The sequence below is a fragment of the Bison bison genome, unplaced genomic scaffold, assembly GCF_000754665.1.
Source record: "Bison bison bison isolate TAMUID 2011002044 unplaced genomic scaffold, Bison_UMD1.0 scf7180017864209, whole genome shotgun sequence".
Taxonomy (NCBI): Eukaryota; Metazoa; Chordata; class Mammalia; order Artiodactyla; family Bovidae; genus Bison; species Bison bison.
The window spans coordinates 2,336,080-2,358,603 of NW_011494781.1; the positions used below are offsets into that span (position 1 = coordinate 2,336,080).

Here is a 22,524-nt window from a genome sequence, read left to right on the forward strand (position 1 = left end):
AAAAAAAAAAAAAATCTAATTTAAGTGTAGGAATACCATAAATTCTACTTTTTACTCTGATAAAATTATCCAGGAAGATAAAACAGAGTACATAGTTTCAGTACTTATATGCCTTGGTGCTTAAAATGAAGATTTTTCACTACAGAATCTAATTGGTACTTAAGTATTAATAAAAGCAATATGCAATTACAGCAAGAAAAGATATGAAAGTATAAAACACATTATTTAATCCTATTTAAAAATTCTTTTTAAATTTAAAATTTTATGATAAATTGAAATTTCTTAATTGCTAATCACAAAGTTTAATACTTTGGACTATATAATATATTGGGGCTACTGATTATTGCCCCTTTTCTTTTTAGGTAGTATTAATTACCATTCAAATAAAAATTCTACTTCTTTTTTTTCCTATATGTATACCTGACATTTACATTGGTGAAAAGAGGGGAAAAGGTTACTTAAAATCTTCAAGTAAAACTTCAAAAAATCTTTTCACAGAAGCAGGTTTAACACATCACAGTCTGCTCATAAGCACAAAATTTGCAGTCAAAAGTTGCACATAAAGGGTTTATTTTAAATGTTTTAAGGATAGGATAGAGTTACATCATAATTATAAAAATTACTTACAGAATTAACAGCTTTATATTGTTTATACTTCTAAATGCAGAGAACAGGGAACTGTCTACACATTGTATAAAATAAAATTAAAATTAAAAATGAATTCAAGCTTGAAAGATGAGGTCATTTACCTAATTTTAAAATGCGAACACGAAGACCTCTGAACTATACACATTCGTTCAACTGCACTAATGATGGAAAATACAAAAAGCGCAGCATTTCCAAGGAACCACAGACATTTCAACCATAATTGTTTTCTGTTATAATAATTATTCCTGTTTTGTCTTTGGAGAACTTTCTTTTTTTTTTAAGACAATCAGCTTAATAATGTTTTCAGGCACTACAATTTGTGACAATCAAAACAGTCTTCTAATGGGTCCACGGCGTTCAGAGACTCAAGCCCAATGCACTTGGGGGTTTGGCACGTAAAACAATAGCAGAAATGAAATCTGGTTTAGAAGCAACTGTGATTGTTTCAAGAATGCACAGTCCCTTCAAATGCTGCAAGACATACACAACAGGAAAATCACCTTCTGTTGGCACTACATTTGCTTCACCAGTGCATTTATATCCTACAACCACTACAATAGCACAGTTAAGCAAATATACAGAAACTGAAAACAAATAAAAACAAAGATAGAAAACAAAAAACCTAAATATATTTAACATGCAATTTTAGTTAGTTACATTGAACATTCTACTTAGAATAGAGCATGCAAAAAAGGATGGTCTGCTTTTAAGGTCTTCCCTTGAAGCTTTACGTGGCAGCCAGACATCACACACGCACACACACGACACAATAATACTATAGCAGGTCAATGAGAAAGGCCAATACATTTTATACAGAGATTCATGTCTTGTGTTGTCACAAGTCCCATGATAATTTTGGAAATTAATGTTGTATTCCTAGAACAAGGAACCAACATTCCGATACCAGGAAAATGCAAGCAATGCATGCAGATCTGAAACATGAGCCTAAACGAAGCCTGAAATACTCAGCTGGGAAGCAGAGTTAGTCACGGCATCAGGAAGTGTGGTTTAAGCCACCAAAAGAAAAAGAATGGGAAAAAAAAAGGGGGAAAATAACAACATAAAACCCCTTCCCCTTCCTTCAACCCTAAAGGCAATAAATGGAACAATGATTAAAATAATGATAACAAATCACATGTCACATTTATCTCGACAGTGGCAGATCATGTGGTATATTAAAAGTTCCTAAAGGTACTTGCAGAAAAACCACAATGCAAGTCATTAAGTAATGCAAGAATTGTTTCAACTGATCCAACCCTCAAGATACCACCAGAGGACTTTGTTTTTCAGCCTATAGTCACTGTGTCCTGTTCCTGCAGTGCACACTGGACAACTCACTCTCTTGGCCATTCATGTCCTCTTGGACTCGGGGAGCTGGACTCAGCCTTGAGATTCACATGCAGGAACTCTTACAAGAGCCACCAGCAGAACAGACGACAGCTCTGTAGTATGACACTTGTTTCAACCACAGAAGGAACACCTAAGACCTAGGTACTCACTGCATGGAGAAGCTCACCCCTGACCACCCTGGGTGAGGGCACACTGCAGAGAACCAGGTGCTGGATTTACATGGTGCACAAGGTTACCATACGCCAGCACAACAAGGCAAAGCCTTCCTGAGAGTGAAAATGGGCATCATACCAACCACGTACAGCATGGCCTTGAAACTAACATCAAGAACAGCTATGAGAGGGGTCACACAGACCTGGTGTTTGATTGCCAGCCTATGTATTTAAGCTTTCTGCCCAAATCTTAGGTAAGATTTTCAACCTCTACAAGACTGGTTTCACAAACCATCTTTCTCCCAGCCAGCTTTCAAACTGCCAGAGATCATCCAAAACAAAGTGATAGGCTGATGTTTTGCTGCTAAACGAACCACTTTTGCAGTTCTATTTTAGTTCAAATAGCCTTGCAGGGAAGGTTCCAACAGCTAAGGGCTGCTATCAGTCACACCCACAAGCCAGCGCAGGTGACTGACCCTGATGTGGCAGGACCCACCACATGGAATGAATCCACATTATCAGCACACCGTGAGCAAGAACACACAGCACCAAAAAAGGTGTCAGGAATTTAAGCTGTTAATTGTCTAGATATTCTTTGAGGGGGAAAAGCCTTCTGACCATAATCATACACCAGTAATAACAGTAATAATAACAAAGGGATCCGAGAGAACTTGGTAAAAGACAACAATGCCATTCTTACATTTCTAATATAAAAGTACTATGTTCTTCCAGGAACCTACCAAATACACATAAACCACTGATATACTGTTGCCTTTTAAATCCATGTACTAAAACCCAGACTAGTACTAATTTGTACAAATAGTGGACCAAATGCATCATCCAAAACACACCTGTATTACACAATGTGGACCAAGTACCTGGGCTTCGCTTTAAAAAAGTATTTAAGATTAAAAAAAAATGTAAACAAAAAATGTACAAAGCTTAGAATTAAAGGCAGCCTTTTACCTAGATTTCTAATTGTTTTATAAATTCTAATGTGGGTCATTAAATATCCACAAGTGATTCATGTTTGAATTTACAGTTTAAACCCTCTGGATTGAAATGGTGCTCTGAACTTCTGACTTTCAACACAAGCTGAATGTCCCCATGTTCTTCCTGTGCCCAGATTTAATTTTTAAATAAACAGCAGTGATATAAAGTCAAGCACTCCTGTTAAACTGGAGAAAATTATTTAACTCCTACCTCAATCCACAAAGAACTGCCAATGAAGTGTGTGTGTGTGTGTGTGTACACAGATCTGTGTGTGTGTGTGTGTATATATATTATATATGTATACACACAGATATAGATAGGTAGAGATATACATACATATATATCTTAAAAAAAAAAAAAAAAGGCAGTAACAAAAACGCAACCAAACTATGCTTGCATTGTGGCAGCAGAATAAGTGTTAAGAGTGAAGGGGAAAGTGGATAAGATCTATTACGGTTTTAAATGACTATGATACTAGCTTAATTTTTACCAGACTTGCCTGTAACTCCCTTCCAGACAGACAGACTTCTTTTAAGAGGAAGGAGTTCCTTACACAAAATGCTTTGTGTTCACATAAATCTGTACGATTCAGAACAAAACCAGTTCTGCTGGCAGAGATTGTGGGTTCGCAGGGACATTTAAGCTTTCATTAAACTGGAAAGCAATCAAGTCTTTATGTCTACAAATTATACATTTAATAGTTCCACAAATTTGGTAAAGTTCGTGATGACATCTAGGATGTTTTCACCAAATCGTAGACATAAATATGGAAATCATCATCAAACTTGATGAAATAGACAGATGGTTTGGCTTCTACTTGATGAATGACCATGCCAGTCCTTTTAGAGCCATCTTCTTTGGCATATTCCACTTGTTTGCCCACCAGGCTGTCCACAACTTCTCCCGGTTCCCTTTCTGCTGGAGGTGAATCATCTATATTTAAAGGGGGAAGGAAAAAAAAGAATTTAGAGTCAGTTTTTAGATACACACCAACTCACATATTTTAATAATTTTTAAAAATGTTTTTAATATCTTGCACTCATCTTGATTTTCTAGACCAAAAGTCAGCAAACTTTTTCTTCAATGGCCAAACAATATTTCAGGCTTGAAGCCATATGGTCTCTGTACCAACTACTCAGCTGTATCTCTTTGTGATGATACATCTGTGATGACACAGATGACACATAAATGAATGGTGTGACTGTGTGCCAATAAAACTTTATTTACAAAAATCTAGATATGTAAACAATTTCAAAAAGCATAACCAGAAATTCCTCTGGCTCATATTTAATTATAGCTATAATTACCAAAGCCTTTGACTGTGTGGATCACAATAAACTGTGGAAAATTCTGAAAGAGATGGGAATACCACACCACCTGACCTGCCTCTTGAGAAATCTGTATGCAGGTCAGGAAGCAACAGTTAGAACTGGACATGGAACAACAGACTGGTTCCAAATAGGAAAAGGAGTACGTCAAGGCTGTATATTGTCACCCTGCTTATTTAACTTCTATGCAGAGTACATCATGAGAAACTCTGGGCTGGAAGAAGCACAAGCTGGAATCAAGATTGCCGGGAGAAATATCAATAACCTCAGATATGCAGATGACACCACCCTTATGGCAGAAAATGAAGAGGAACTAAAAAGCCTCTTGATAAAAGTGAAAGTGGAGAGTGAAAAAGTTGGCTTAAAGCTCAACATTCAGAAAATGAAGATCATGGCATCCAGTCCCATCACTTCATGGGAAATAGATGGAGAAACAGTGGAAGCAGTGTCAGACTTTATTTTTCTGGGCTCCAAAATCACTGCAGATGGTGACTGCAGCCAGGAAATTAAAAGACGCTTACTCCTTGGAAGGAAAGTTATGACCAACCTAGATAGCATATTCAAAAGCAGAGACATTACTTTGCCAACAAAGGTTTATCTAGTCAAGGCTATGGTTTTTCCTGTGGTCATGTATGGATGTGATAGTTGGACAGTGAAGAAGGCTGAGTGCCAAAGAATTGATGCTTTTGAATTGTGGTGTTGGAGAAGACTCTTGAGAGTCCCTTGGACTGCAAGGAGATCCAACCAGTCCATTCTGAAGGAGATCAGCCCTGGGATTTCTTTGGAAGGAATGATGCTAAAGCTGAAAGTCCAGTACTCTGGCCACCTCATGCAAAGAGTTAACTCATTGGAAAAGAGTCTGATGCTGGGAGGGATTGGGGGCAGGAGGAGAAGGGGACGACAGAGGATAAGATGGCTGGATGGCATCACTGACTCAATGGACGTGAGTCTGGGTGAACTCCGGGAGTTGGCGATGGACAGGGAGGCCTGGCATGCTGCGATTCATGGGGTCGCAGAGTCAGACACGACTGAGCGACTGATCTGATCTGATCTGATAATTACCTAATGAAGTAATAAGGACTAAAAGAAGGAAAAGGTCAAGAAAAAACTAAATACAGTTCACCCTTGAACAACAGGAGTTTGAACTGTATGGGTCCACTTATACCGGGATTTCTTCCAACAGTAAACAGATCTGTAGTTGATTGAATTCATGGATACAGAGGAACCACAGAAATGAAGGGCTGCCTATAAGTTATATGCAAATTTTCAACTGCTCAGAGGGATCAGTTCCCCACCTCAACCCCCAGGTTGTTCAGTTGTCAACTATAATAATATCTTTCTTTTTAAAAAAAAAATTGTATTGACATATAAGTGAGTGAGTGAAGTTGCTCAGTCGTGTCCAACTCTCTGCGACCCTGTGGACTGTAGCCCACCAGGCTCCTCAGTCCATGGGGTTCTCCAGGCAAGAATACCAGGGTGGGTTGCCATTTCCTTCTCCAGGGGATCTTCCCGACCCAGGGATCAAACCCAGGTCTCCCGCATTGCAGGCAGACACTTTAACCTGTGAACCACGAGGCTGATTTACAATTGTTGTGTTTTATAACTTCTTAAATATAAGTCTGCACTGGTGATTTCCCTCAGTGGTTGAGAATCCATCTTCCAATGCAGGGAATGTGGGTTTGATCTCTGGTCGGATAACAAAGACCCCAAAAAGTCATAGGCCAACTAAAGCCCATGGGTGCTGCAACATGAGACCACAGGCTCTGGAGCTTGCACACCACAACCAGAGAGAAGCCTGCACATTTCACAAGGAAGATCTCACATGCCACAACTAAGACCCAATGCAGACAAAAATACATAATAAATCTAATAATTCCTTTTAGTGAAACAAAGTATTGCTTTACTTTGAAATGATTTTAAGGCAGACAATGCCTACTGGGATTACTGAGAATGTACTACACACTTAAAATGCCTAAGAATTCCTGCCTTATCTTGGGACTCCTTAAAGCTTTTCTCCCTCAACTTCATTTCATTACACATGGTCCTCCTAACCCAGTTTCAAAATAAAAGAGATTTCTCATGCTATAAAAATAGGTGCTAGGTGAACTCAACTGAATCTCGGAGGACGGATGGGGCACCTGAACTTTTTTTAAAAGTCCCTAAGAAAATCTGAGTGTTGGAAAACATTGCTCACCCTACGACCTAACAAGAACTCTGTAAATTCTAGGAAAACACATAAAAATGAGAGCAAATTATCACTACCAACAACAAAGAAACAATGTACAAAGGGGAGAGGGGGCTGGCAAGGGGATGGCACCAGGCAGTTACATTTCTATTTTAAGAAACCCCTTACTGCTCCTGAGTAACTGGAACCCTTTCCTATGGAGCAACAGAGAGCCTTCAAGCAGGACGACCAGGTATCCCGGGTGTCCATGCTTATGCCAGTCATCCTGACACACTAGTTAGAAGCGCGCCTTTTAATTTCCACATGTATCTTGGTCTGGACCATATCTTGTATTTACATTAACAGCAGTTTGCTCTTTGATTATAATAAATTCTCTCACTGAATGATATAATCCGGAACCTGCAATTCTGATCTCACATAATACAAATAATCCACATGAGCATGTTACCAGTTCTGGAGGAGTAAACAGGAAATCTAAGCTGAACTCTTCTTCAATAGTGCTCTTCCATCAAGTAGCAGCATCATACCACACCACACTTTCATGGCACCTCATGTGGATGAAGAAATCCCATACACATGACTGCCATACGTTTTATAGCAACCATGAATGAAGAAGCAAGAGACTCAAACAAAGGCCACCATGGAGCTCTTTGTATCAGAACATCACCACAGATTCTAACAGCAAATAGACTTTCATACACTTCAAAAGAAAGGAGTGAGAGGATAAAGACATGGTCGGTACAGGCAATGGGTAATATGCAAATGACCCCATACTTTCTATTATCAAGTCAACAGCACCTGCTTTAGACATTTCTCTACAAAAATGTTAAAAATTTCATATAGGTTGGAGAAAAGCTTTTAAGGAATGTTCTCATCACTAAATTCTTGCCTATATAAACACTTTCCACTATACACTCATAACGAATACACACAAACTAAAAAAAAAAAAACTCTAAGAAGGCAGAAGTCAGGGCCAGATGACCATGAGTGGGTTTACGAGCAGCATGTTCACAGGGAGAGCTTAAAAAAAAAAGACAAAAACCAGGAGAGGATAGCACATTGCTCATATATCCACTGTCTATCAGACACATTTGTCCAAGGCCAAGACTTCATGTGTTTGAGGAAAAGCCATTGAGTAGTTAAAAAAAAAATAAAAGGCTCACCTAAAACTGAAATTAAGAAAATAATTCTAGTCACAACAGCATCAAAAAGAATGAAATACTCAGGAATACATGTAAAAAGTGCAAAACTTAGAAAACTACAAAATATTATTCACAGAAAAAAATCTCAATGAATGAAAAAACATCCCACGCTCATGGATCAATAGCTTAACATTGTTAAGATGGCAATACGCTCATGCCAAACTGACCAAGAGATTCAACATAATATCTAACACAATCTCAGCTGACTGCTTTGCAGAAACCAACAAGCTGATTCTAAAATTTATATGAAATTGCAAAGACCAGCCAAAACAATTTTGAAAGAAAAGGAGGAAGATTCATACTTATTGATTTTAAAACTTAAAAGAATGAAGTTGGACCTGACATCACATCATAAACAAAAATTAAATCAAAATGTATCAAAAATCCAAGTAAGAGTTAAAGATCAACATATTCAAGGCTTCTAGAAGACATGAGTAAATCTTTATAACCTGGGACTTGGCAAGGGATTATTAGATATGACTCCAAAAGCATGGGCAACAGAACGAAAAATAGACAACTTGGATGTTATGAAATTAAAAACTTTTGTACTTCAAAGAAGGCTATCAAGAAAGTACAAAGACAACTCTGACAATAAGAGGAAGTATCTGCAAGTCATGTATCTGACAAGAGACTTGAACCTAGACTACTGACTCTAACTCAGTAACAAAAAGACAATGTAACTGAAACTACAGGCCAAGGCCATGAATAGATTTCTCAAAACAAGACACACCAAAGGCCAGTAACACAAGAAAAGATACTTGACAACTTTAGTCATCAAAAATATGAAAACCAAAATCACAATGAGGTTTCATTTTACTACCACCAGGATATCTAGATTCAAAAAGGCAAGTTAAGAGACGAATGAACACACAAATATAGTATATCTGTTCAATGGAGTTGTATTTGGGCATTAAAAGAAATGAAGTATGGACACACTACAACACGGATGAGTCTTGAAAACACTAAGCTGAGTGAAAGAAGCCAGTTACAAAGGACCCCATATTATATATTCTATTCATATAAAAACCCAAAGTTCAGAACAGGGAAAGGAAAATATTCTTTACAACCTAACTAAAACAATCACTTATCCCTAATAATTAAAAACTTTAAATGTATCTCCATAAGAATTCATCAAAGACCTTGTTTTGAAATTCAAATTCGTTTTGAAGTATCAAAAGTAAAAGCTGTCGATTTATACTTACTAGAATCGGGCATAATGCGAAGGTCGCCTTCTTTATAATCATCTAAGAGCTGGTACATGTATAAGACAGGATCTTTCTCATAGGTGATGTAAAACCATGTGTTCATGATAGGGGCGCGTGCTAAGACCATTCCCCTCCACTCGTCTTTAGAGCCATCCTCTGTCTCAAACATGTGCTCCACTGCTTTGCCAATCATCGTGTCGGCTAGGTGCGCATCACTGATTCGAGATGTTGCTAGGGACAAAAAAAGCAAACAATGGTTTACAAAATATGCACTGTGAAGACTGAACTTATTCAAAGAAATGATTCTGAAATACACTATCAGGCTTCAGAATCATGTGGAGGGCTGTACGAAGGACAACCACCAAATTCACATTACTGACCCAGCCCAGGATGGATTCCACAGAATTACTATGCCCCAAAGTCATGTTACTAAGAGAATCTGTTTTTCTTTCTCTAATTCATCTGCTCTTGGTACTGTACTTAATTAAAAATTTTAGTTGTTTATTCAAGGTATAAAGTATTTTGGTTACAATAATTATTTTAAATTATTAATAATTATAGACTTACAGAAAAGTTCCAAAATTAGTATTGTCCCTATATAACTTTTACCCACCTTCCCTTACATTTACAAAATGGTCATTTATTAAAATCCAGATATTAAGCTTCAAGGCATAGGTTTTTACTCTTGCCCCTACAATCTATTTTTTACAGTAATCAGAGTGGTATTTGTGGCAGTTACACCAGATTATGTCGATCATTTGCTTAAAATACTCCAGCATTTTCCTTTCATCATCTGAATAACAATCTGTTTCTCCAGAGCCAAAGCCCCTCAGCCTTCATTCCCTGCTGGTCCTCTGCCCTCCTGTTCTGTCACCTTCCTCCTACTGCCTACACCTCAGCAGCATGGGCATCTTTTTCTGGGATGCCCTTGGGCTGACCACGGCCCCCACATCCTCAGGGGCTGGCTCATCCTGAGCAGGTGTCCTCCCTGAGGCTCTCCAGGACCATGTTATGAAAAGCACCCCACCACTTGGTCACTTGAGTTTTATTTCTTAAGGACATTCACCACTATCTATAATCATCTTGTTTTACATGTTTGTTTATTTGTTTTTAGACTGCACAGTGATGACAGCAGAGGCCTTTCCCATCATAGGCCTCTTCCCATCATATGATCATCATATGATCATCCCATCATATGATCCCACTGTAATCATTGGGGTTCAACACTGCTGTGTGAATTAATTATTTCAGAGGAAAAGCAGGTTGTTCTAGATTGTCGTTAGGAACACAGGTGAAAAATGACAAGCTTCTTTTCTTTTTTAACACTGGGATAATTATGGAGGAGCCTATTGATGTTAAGATTTTTCCATTCTTCATATTTCAGATAATTCTTTAAGGAAAAAAAGGCACTTCTACCTCATTCATGAGAGCTTCTATTTTTGTTTAAAGATACTGCTATTCAATTTTATCAGAAAGACACTCTAATAGACACAAATGGTAGTTTTGTTTACATGTGCAATAATTACCAAACATAACAGATTCTCTGCTGCACAATACTAAAGCAAAATCCCACCAGTTTCTCCAAACCAGAAGGTATCAAACTTTCTGATCTCAGGACTCCTAAAATTTTTGAGTATTTGTTTATATGTATGATAAATATCAGTATCACTATTTTTAAAATTATAAATGATGTATCTAAAGACATTTTAAGATACCCACAGAAATACATTTTTAAGGAAAAATAACTATTTTCTAACAAAATTTTAATATATATCTAGCTTTAGAAACAGGCAGCTAGCTAGACTCATATCTGTTTCAATATTCAATCTTTTTTGCATGTACTTTTAGTTGACTTTTAAAATCACAAAGATATGCTGTTGAAAAAGAGTATTTTATTCATCTTTTCAAATAATTCTAGATATTCTCCTCTGATATTACATCAAAACTCAGCAAGTCTTGGCTTTCCTTAAAGGTTAATTGCACTGTAGAATCTGAAATCATTATCAATAACCTCTGTCAAACTATTAAATTAAAATTCATCTGCAGAATACATAAAGAATTCCTATAACTCTGCAACAAACAAAACAAACTGAAATAATCCAATCAAAAATGTAGGCAAAGGAATAGGTATTTCTGCAAAGATGACATATGAATGGTCAAAAAGCATATAAAAAGATGCTTAGCATCACTAATCATCAAAAAAAATTCAAATCAAAACCAATAGAAAATAACAAATATTGGTGAAGATGAGAAATTGAAATCCTTATGCACTGTTGGTGGGACTGTAAAATGTTAATGAACACTATGGAAAAACAGTATGTATACAGGCACCTCAAAACAAAATTGCTGTATGATTCCACTTCAGGGTAAATGCCCAAAAGAACTGAAAGCAGGGCTTTTAGACATATTTGTACACCCATGTCATAGCAGCACTACTCACAATAGCCCTGATAGAAGGAACCCACCAAGAGTACAATCAGGGATGAATGGGGAAAAAATGTGGTATTCACATACAATGGAATATTACTCAGCCTTAAGAAGGAAGGAAATCCTGTCACGTGCTACAACATGAATGAATCTTGAGGTCGTTATGCTAAGGGAAAGAATCTAGTCACAAAAAAGCAAGACAACATGATTCTACTTATGATGTACCTAAAGTTATCAAATTCACAGAAACAGGATGGTGGATACAGGGGCTGGTGGGAGGGGGAAAATGAGTTGTTTAATGAGGAAAGAATTGCAAAATAAAAAAATTTGGAAATCTATTTCATAACAATGTGAATATACTTAATACCTCTGAAGTGTACACTTAAAAACAGTTATGGTAGTAAATTTAATGTTTTGTGTTTTTTACCACAACAAAAAAAAAAACCTGTTGGTCTTTGAATGGATCTTTCACCAATACATGGTTTGGTAACATCATGCACTCTGTTCGTATCAAAAATATATTCACTGAGCTATGCAGATCTTTGGAAACCTCAGTATATAACTGTGAATGGATGAGAGTGATAAAGGCAAATTATACCTTAAGATTACTATGAATTTTGATCTCATAAGGCCCATGAATATGCTTCAGGGTACCACAACAGTCCCCAGACCACGCTCTGGGAATCAGTACTCTGGGATGTCACTTTCTCTCACCTTTAGCTTAAGATTAAGGAAAACAAAACTAACTTGAATGTACTGCCTAAAGCAAATTAGGAAAAATCATTTTCTTTCTACATGGAATATAAATGAAGTCCAAATAACTTTTCAGAATCAAGTATCACAGGGAATACTATAATTAACTGATAATTATATTAGGCATATAACATACTGCTGCTTTGCAAATAGGCCTTTGGATTTCCTTTTAAAAATTGTTTTTTTTTCCTTAGAAAAGCAATCCATGTCTATTGATGCAAACTGAAATGGCCCAGAACTAGAAAGAAAAACATTAAGAAACCCTTAAATCTCATCACCAGAGACACTCATATATTTCTGGATATCTTGGTTTGGTAAAATCAGTTTTTTTTATAAATCAAGCTAAGTTTTTTCTGCTCTATGATGACAAAAGAACTAACACAGGTCATGTGGCAGAATGCAGTAAAATCTCAAATAAGCTAGCAGTCTTGCCCTTGAAGGGGTCAGAAAAGAATTATGATAATTAATGAGCACAAATAATTGATATAAAAGTAAGGATACTTTTTAAGCCCTGAAGGGAAGATTCTTCCATGTTAGTTTCTGATGTGGGAAATGGACTGCTCTCAAGATCAAGAGGAAAGAGGACATGCCTCACAAGGAACAATGTGTTCAGTCACACTTAAAAGAGATAAAGTTTAAAATGCCAACGATTTACTATTACACAATTAGTCACCTGTAGTTAAAAACACAAATTTAAAAAAGACTTCTGTGAAAACAGAACTGTATTTATACAGGATGAGTAAAGACAACATCTGCTATCTAAAGCGAAGATTAAAAAGTAACTTGCTGCTCTGCTAAACTTAACCTGATGGGGAAGCATTGTCCCAGGAACACAAGGGTAAAAGCAAAGGGACAGGGGACTGGGTAAGCTGCTTCCCTTGACAATCTGATTCCAAAATTCTATCCTCCAATTACAGAACTGCTGAAGCTATATTTGTAAAAATACAGGCTTTTAAAGGACAATTACAAAAACATAAACCAGATTCAGGCAATGGCAGCATCACTGTAAAAATGCAAATACTCTGAAGAAAGGAACATTCATTTGGGAGTATTCTATTGATCTTAAAAATAAAATCTATTTTACTTTATTCTTAAAAATAAAACCAGTCATTATGCCTAAGGTATGCAAGGCAAAACTGATTCATATGACATTTAAAGTCATTCATAGCTCCTATGACCATTTGTGTATATAAAAAATAAACTGAGGCTGTCATTAAAAGAAAAAGAAAAAAAGCCATTCATTTCCCACAAACCTTGCAAAACAAACCCTTAAAAATATAATAAAATTCACATGCATTGGTTGTTTAAATTTTGGCTGAAAGTGCAATGATCACTTTTATAATAATACACAATGAAAGATACACTTCACCTAAAGATTCTAAAATAAACACATGAAATTTTTCTTAGTTATTGTACGATGAAATAAGTACACTGAATATTTGAGCTAATGAGAAATACTCTTACCCATCAGAGTCCAGATAAACTGTGAGCAAAATGTGGGAAGTAATCATATTAGAAATTATTAGATTGTCAGCTTCTTAGGGAACAATTTTATACATCTTTATATCCCTCACAGTTCCTTTGAACTGTGGTTTCAGGACATCTGTTCAGCAGTTTTCATGGTCTTAGGTGACTGATTTAAATATGTATCAGAAGTGCTTATTCTCCAATAAAAAGACAAATACCAGTTGCAAATAATCAAAAAGCATCCATTTCAGAAATCCTTTTTAAAGCATATAATGCACAAATAGTAAAGAGAACTTACCAACTCTATCAGGGAGGACTTCAAGCGCAGAAACTCTTTCATCTTTATTAAGTTCTAGTCCATAAACACAGTCAAATCCATCGTATTTTATAAGATACAAAGAAGGGTTTACAGGCACCTGGTCCAGAACGGTTCCTTTCCACTGGGTGACAGGGCCGTTCCCTTCCTTCCACCCATGCTGAATCCTGCAGCCTACGATGTTCCGCCGGGGCTGGGAAACAGGCTTGCTTGGTCCCACACTGCTCCGATGTTTTCTGTATTCACACATATACACATATAAGGTATCTTCTCAAAGTATGCACTCCTACCAACACAACTACTGCTAGCTAGCATGCTCTCATCAGAAATGACCCTGGTCCTGTGCAGGCTAACACTGCCACACCCAGGGTTCAGGTGGCTCCAGCCAGCATCTCCCAGTCCCAGAGCCATGCAGCGGTGGCTCACAGGGGGCCCGTTTCAAGCAACAGGAGCTTCCTGTGCATCTTAAGTGTGGAGGCAGAAAAACCAGGACTAGCCCGTAGCAACTAAGCCCTAAAATTAAGCATCAGTTTTTCAGCTTTCTGAGTTTCTTTCAATTCAATCAACTTACAGTTATCCAAATTAATCAAAGAAAGACAAGCGCTGACTACATGAAATAAATGCATGTGCATATCGTCTTATGAAACAGAAATCCATTTCTTGTCAAAACGAAATGTGTAACTATTCAATTTCAACCATTCTTATGCCCACATAACTTTATTCCCACTGGCTTAAATAATAAGAATAAACTAGACATTTAACTTTTTCTTAAACTAAGTCCAAGCTGGCTTATATTCATGCATTTGTACCATCATTACTTCTCTAGAAAGCACATAACCTTCAACCCTTAAATCTGTAGCAAATAATGTAATATTGAAAATTATTCAAGCGACATACATCAGTTACAAACAATTGAAAAACCTACATACAATGTTTACAAATAATACACCTGGCTCTTGATGTTAGGGGGAAAAAACCTTCATTTCATGGAGCAATCCAAAGACAACGGACAAGACTTGGCTTGAATGAAAGCTGAAGGCCAAAGCCATGCTGGCACATGGATGCTGCTATATGCCAAGAATGAAAAAATTTAGAGAGCAGAAAAGAATTGCTTTTCTGCTACATATAGGCATAAAGCTCTCATCTGGTAAACCATAAAAGTGGTGAATAAATGGAATAAATACAAATGTACCTTAAAAAATACAAGTAATATAGGATATAGTATTTAAAATTACAATTGTATATATTTGAAGTAGACCAGCTTGGTAAACTTCGTAGGTTTGTGAAACAGAGAAAACAGGTTATACAGCAAACCATTAAAGCTGCATTAATAAGGCCTATAATCAGTTGACACAATCCTTTACCTAAGCAAGAGAGGGAACACCATTTGGGGAACATCTCAGAAGGAAAACTTCTCCAGTCGGACTGTAAAAGGATTCACGGGATTACATACAGGATTGTGAGACCATGAGACCAGAAGACGCTGTGTCTGCCCAGCACTTAAGGCTTTGCACACACCCAGCCAAAAGGCCTTCCAGGAAAGGCAGAACCATGCACTGAGGCCATAAGCTGAGAATAACATCCTGAATAGGATTAGGCCTGGGGATAAAGGAAAGATGAGGTTCAGGTGCTAGGCAGATCTCAACAGGTAATACAGAGGAGAACACACAGAAGTGTATTAAGTGTGCCATGGGAATACTGAAGAGCTCTGCAGCACAGACAGCTCTCCTGGTATAGTGTCACCCCTTCCCATGTACAAGAGTCTCAGCAGAGGACCATGGTGGCAACAATGGGCAACGGAAGCAAACCCCAGAATATGTCCACAAGGTAGACGGAAACTATCACCTAATGTTATGCAGACACAAAGGCCATGAAAGAGGAGCTTACGTCAGAAACAGAAGAGCCCAGATGAGAGGCAGCCACACGAGAGAAGAGGCAAGAAAAATCAGACAGTCAAGAAACAAGCAGCAATTTGAAATCTTTGCAGAAATGAAGACCAGACTAGAGGAAGATGGAAGAAATTGACACCAAGGAGCATTTAAGGAAAATTGTTGTTTTTCAGTCATTAAGTCGTGTCCAACTCTGCAATCCCACGGACTGCAGCACGTTAGACTCCTCTGTCCTCCAGTATCTCCCAGAGTTTGCTCAAATTCATGTCCATTTAAGGAAAACAGATAATAAAAAAAGAGACAGATGGGAACAGATATGAAATTCCAACTTCTATATAACAGAATCACCCAACAGCTAAAATCAGAAGAACAGAAAAAATACTAAAATAATTCAAGAAAAATATCCTGAAAGACTCAAATGTACAAACACGTCTCTGGTAAAACGGACGCAGAACTATTGACGCTAAGACATCCAGTAAAACAAACAAACTTTAAGGAAAATAACATCTCCTGGCATCCAAGCAAAAGAACTGCATCACCTGTAAGGAAAAGCAAATCACAATGTGACAGTGACCCTGTGCGCTGCCAGTGATGAACCTTCAAGTTCTCAGGAAAGAAAATGTGAGGTGGTGATTTCACAGTTGGCCAAGAACTCTATATTATCCTCCAAGTAAAGTACACAGATCAAACTGTGGACAAATAAGAACTTGAGGAATATTGTTCTTACAGATGCTTCCTGAAGAAGTTAACAGTTGGCCATTCATATCTATGGGTTCCACATCCTGATTGAACCAAATGTGGACAGAAAAACAAAGTTCCAAAAAGCAAAGCTTGAATTTGCCACGTGCAGGCAACAACTTACATACCATCTACATTGTATTTACAACCATTTACACAGTATTTACTCTGTGTTAGGTATTATGAATAATCTAGAGACGATTTGACGTATACAGGAGGATGTGTGTAGGTTATGTGCAAATACTAGGCCATTTTGTATAATGGACTTGAGCATCCGTGGATTTTGGTATGGTGTCAAGGGTCCTAGAATCAATCCACCCAGATACCAAGGGACCACTGTATAGGATAGTTTCAGATAATCAAGAATGCTTAGAAAGCTTTCAGCACAGAGCTGACAGTAAGCATCTTTTAAGCTGACAGTAAGTGAAAGTGAGCATCTTTTACTGCAGAACAAACAGGGAAAAAGAGAAATACAGCAATATGTAACTATTACCTGCTCTGACAACAGAGTTAACACCACTCTGAAAAGGGGAAGGAAAAAAGAATACCTGTAAAGTACAAGAAGTTCGCTAAACAAAAGAGTATGATTTGGAACAGAGTACCTTATATTAAATGGAGAGAAAGCAGAGAAGCGGGAGCTAAATTCAATACTGTTTATAGTAAGGAACCAATCTATATAACCTAAAATAAATAAAGATTGGTTAATTTTAAAAGACTGCAGTATAAAACTTAGTGGAGAGAAAAGCCTTAATAACATACTATCAGTCAGTAACTTGTAACTACTAATAATACTCAAACCTAAAAGTGAACTCAAGGCCTCTTCATAATCCCTGAAAATGGGCCTCTACATCCAACTGGCCCTCTGTGGGGATATACGGCTGCGAAGGTGATTACATTTCTTCTTTAGAATACAGGTACCTTTTCGAGCATTATATTTTTCTTCAAATAGACAATTACCTATCTTCTTTTGATCTTTAGGAAAAAGTCCTTGTGATTCATCCTGTGTACAGGATCAGGTTTTCTTCAAAGCAAAGGCAGAGGTTGGTCCCCAAAACTCACTGAAGAAAGAATTCAGTCATATGCACCATTTTATAATTCACAGACATTCTATTATTACTACCAAAATTATAAGCAAATATAGCATCTTTACCAGTGTGATGATTAATTTTAATGTGTCAAGTTGGCTGGGCCACAGTACTAAGATACCTAGTCAAACATTACTCTAAATGTTTTCTGTGAAGATATTTTTCTACATAAAACTAACATGTATATCAGCAGATAGATTGCCTTGCATTACATAGGTGAGTCTCATCCAATCAGCTGAAGGTATTAATATCAGCTCTTCCCTGGATCTGATCTCCAATCTCTGTGCACACAACATTGGTGCTGTTTCTCTGGAAAACACTGACTACAAACAGAAAAGATTCTATCCTAGATTCAGAGGCATGAAATTTTCTACTACTATGATTCTCAACAAAACTGACAGCAGAAAAGGGCAACTGGAAGACTAAGAGCAGTTCAGTCACTCATCCTTCCTACACTCACTAGTGGCATTCTTCTGTAACGTGCAGTTGCTTCTGAAGAGGGAGATGCATGATGCTCTCTTTAATCTCATTTCAGAACAAGCATTTTCATCCCGGTCACCTCCAGTGGAAGTACATGAGACTCTCCTCCCTCTTCCGAACAACACCAGGGACTCAAATCTAGCTAGCAAGCAGCCCTATTCAGAGTGGTTCCTATATCCTTTAATTCTGAAGAAACACGACCCTTCCTTTTTTGCATGGATTTTATTTTCTCACTTTCTTTAAGGGAATTTTAATCATTAACTTTTGTTACACAATACATGGTAATAATATGCCTGGATTACTCCCTGGTTTGGGGAACTTCCTGCAAGCCGTATGGCGTGGTCAAAAATACAAATAAATAAATAAATAACCTACTTATTAAGCTTACAATTTTCTACTAAAGTACACAATTAAAACCAAAGTAAGACGAAAAATTACCAAAAAAATTTAAATAACAACAAAAAAAATTCTTAGCAAAGGAAGGAAAAAAATTTTTTAAACAAACATCTTAGCACCTTAGTAACCCTTTCCTGGCCACTTTCACCAAACTATCAGAAATTTACTCTTTTGTTCCAAATTGTTATTAATTTTGCTCAGTTCAGTTCAGTCGTTCAGTCATATCCGACTCCGTGACCCCATGAACCACACAGCACGCCAGGCCTCCCTTTCATCACCAACTCCCAGAGTTTACCCAAACGCATGTCCATTTAGTCGATGATGCCATACAGCCATCTCATCCTCTGTCATACCCTTCTCCTCCTGCCCTCAATCTTTCCCAGCATCAGGGTATTTTCAAATGAGTCAGCTCTTTGCATCAGGTGGCCAAAGTATTGGAGTTTCAGCTTCAACATCAGTCCTTCCAATGAACACCCAGGACTGATCTCCTTTAGGATGGACTGGTTGGATCTCCTTGCAGTCCAAGGGACTCTCAAGAGTCTTCTCCAACACCACAGTTCAAAAGCATCAACACCACAGTTCAAAACCATCAATTCTTCGGCGCTCAGCTTTCTTTATAGTCCAACTCTCACACCCATAAATGACCACTGGAAAAACCATAGCCTTGACTAGATAGACCTTTGTTGGCAAAGTAATGTCTCTGCTTTTTAATATGCTGTCTAGGTTGGTCATAACTCCTTCCAAGGAGTAAGCATCTTTTAATTTCATGGCTGCAATCACCATCTGCAGTGATTTTGGAGCCCCCAAAAAACAAAGTCAGCCACTGTTTCCAGTTTCCCCATCTATTTGCCATGAAGTGATGGGACTGGATGCCATGATCTTCGCTTTCTGAATGCTGAGCTTTAAGCCAACCTTTTCACTCTCCTCTTTCACTTTCATCAAAAAGGCTCTTTAGTTCTTCTTTGCTTTCTGCCATAAGGGTGCTGTCATCAGCACATCTGAGGTTATTGATATTTCTCCTGGCAATCTTGATTCCAGCTTGTGCTTCTTCCAGCCCAGCGTTTCTCACAATGTACTCCACATATAAGTTAAATAAGCAGGGTGACAATATACAGCCTTGAGGTACTCCTCCTATTTGGAACCAGTTTCATGCCCAGTTCTAACTGTTGCTTCCTGACTTGCCTACAGGTTGCTACTATCTTAAAAATAATTTTTAAAAAACATTCCCTTATTCAGTAGCAAACAAAGAGGATTTTTGTTGCTTTTTGCAACAAATTTTTGCAGCATTTATTTTTTTCTCATGTATATTTGGTTTTTCTAGATATATTCTCTGGTAGTCAGACAGGGTTCACAAATGCAAACTACAAATTCTTGGAAGCCTCAAAATACTGTTATTTTGTTCTTATCCTTGACTTGCCTAGGTATGCAAGGCAGGCTCAAATTCCCTTTGCCTTCAGTACCTTTATTGCAAAAAGGTATTTTCATTGTCTTTTATCTTCCAGAGTCACAGATACCAAATGCCAATCTGATCCTTGCTCCTTTGAGGGTAATCCATCTCCCTCTTCAAGCTGCTTTTAGAATTTTGTTTGTTACTAGATTCTGAAATGTCCCTAGGACTCGTGACATGTGTCTAAGTATCCCTCACTAAGACTTGGTCAATTTCTTGAATTAGGTAAAACAGGCTTGAATTTTAGCCTATCTACTGAATATCTTACCTAATATTTTGATTTATATGAATTGATCGTTTCTTTATCTTAAATGATTTTTCTTTGTAATGAGTGCAACACCTGATATGAGGATAATTTTCACTTTTCTGGATTCCTTATGAACTTCTGGGTTGAGCCTTGTCTTTGTTGCATCTGCTGCCATCTGAGTGGCAGCATTCTTCACACCTGCAGGAGAGCAAGGTTAACTCTCCTGTTCTATGTATGACTTTCTTTGGTGCTGTCAGAGTTCCTCAGGTGCCTGATGATTCTTGGTGTCCATATTTTCAGATGCAAGGAAAGATATAAAGTGGTAACCGTAGCTGAGATGTGTTTCTTCAGGCCAAGTCAGGGTCTCTGAGTTCTCAGTATGAAGTATAGGTTCTGAAAAAGCAGCCAGGACCTAGGTAATTTCAGAGCAGCTGAGACTGTGTGGCAACTTCAAGCCAGGGGAGATAAGGTGAACACCTACTGCCTAATGCAGCTGGTTTCTCTCACCATAATGACAAAGGGAACTGCAGCCAGCCTGTGCTGTCTCTAACCTGAATAGACGCTAGGGTCTAGTTTGAACATTCAACTTTTTGGAGGTCTTCTTTTTCAACTCAAAGTTGTTGAGAGTTCCTTAGCTTAGCTTAGCTTTTATATTGATATAAATCTATTCCTGTCTGCTGTGTATCCTGCAGAGATTTCTCAGTGTTCTGATCTGTTGGTGGGATGATCTTTCTATATCAATAACAAAAACTGCGAACTTAATGTAAATTACGGTGAAGTACTATTTTCTATCTGCTTATAGAATAAATACAACCCTCCTAGTGAACAAATAATCTGGCATCCATTGTCTCAGTGATTTCATGTCTAGGAATTGATCAAAAGAAAACAATGGACAAGCACAAAACTACAGCAAACAGTATGTTCTGAGCAGTGCTTGTACCACGGGAAACTGAATATGAAGTTCAATAGGTCTCACTGATTTAGTAAGTAATACTTATCTATATGATGAATAACTACATAGCTATTAAAATCACAGAAATAATATAAACACATTTTAAATATATACACAATCATTCAAACAGATATGTAGGAAAAAAAACTTTTAAAACATACATTAAATTATTGACAGGCATAGTCTCTGGATGAAGGTGGATCAAAAATAATTAAGCTGCCTTTCCCTGCATTCACTTGTTATTTTCAAAATTTTTTATGACTTAAGTACTGTACTTTTATAGGCAGATAAAATACAATTTGTAATTATGCTTAAATTAATGCAGTTGATTCCTAATTCTGCAAGAAACTATACATAAAAATAGATTTATACATATTAGCATTATAAATTCCAAATTTTATTTCTGTTGCCTTTTTAGTCAAGAGTAATTTCATTTTTAGAATACCATTTCACTAAATTCTAAAAGAATTAAAGATCTAATATAGATACCATTTTTGCCAAATTTATTTAATGAACAACTTAATTTGATTGAAAAGGTAGAGGCAGGAAAGAATGAACAGATGGGACTTCTGGAGGTCCAGTGGTTGGGACTCCGAGCTTCCACTGCAGGGGGCACGAGTTTGAGGAACTAGGAGCTGCACAGCAAAGTGCAGCTCCAAAAAAAAGAAAAAGAAAAAAGAAAAGAATGAACGGATGCCTCAATGAATACTAAAGTCAAAAATGGTAATTAGAATAATACAATACTTCTAAAAATCGTAAGCCAAGCTTTCCAGTTACTGCTCCCTGAATGTCCAAACTGTTCAAATACCCTTACAGCCAAAGTTTACAAGTATTGTTTTAAAATATTTTTAAATATGTTAAACTAGTAATTATTAATGTTAAGAGTGAAAAAATATTTACTACTTTATTTTTCTGTGTATTTGAAATTTTCCATACTAGAGAAGTTAAAAATTACATACTAAACAAACTTTTTTGTTTTTTAATTCTAATCACTAATTCAGATTCAAAAATCAGTAAGAAAAATTTTAATAAAAATTAAAGCTTACTTACATGAGTTGAAATAGTATATATAAAAGTAAACAATAAGAACATGTCAGATAACTGGCAGAAGATACAAAAAGATAAAAAACACACTTAGATGGTCATATCTCTAGGTAGTTCAATCTAACAACAGTATAGGGCTTCCATGATGGTCCCACTGTGGTTAAGAACCTGCCTTGTAATTCAGGGGACACTGGCTTGATCCCTGGTCCGGAAGATCCCA

General features: G+C 37.2%; 1 protein-coding gene across 1 annotated transcript in view; it reads right to left on the reverse strand.

The window, feature by feature from the left end:
- Positions 1 to 553: 553 nt before the first annotated feature.
- The window catches only part of SPIN1 (spindlin 1), a 49,230-nt gene continuing 27,259 nt past the window's right edge, over positions 554 to 22,524 (reverse strand). Inside the window, exons 3-5 of the mRNA XM_010844806.1 lie at positions 14,009 to 14,262; positions 9,061 to 9,294; positions 554 to 4,076 (exon numbers count right to left, since the gene is read on the reverse strand). Of these exons, the coding sequence (XP_010843108.1) occupies positions 3,877 to 4,076; positions 9,061 to 9,294; positions 14,009 to 14,262 (688 nt within the window). The 3' untranslated portion in view covers positions 554 to 3,876. The remainder of the gene's footprint in view (positions 4,077 to 9,060; positions 9,295 to 14,008; positions 14,263 to 22,524) is intronic.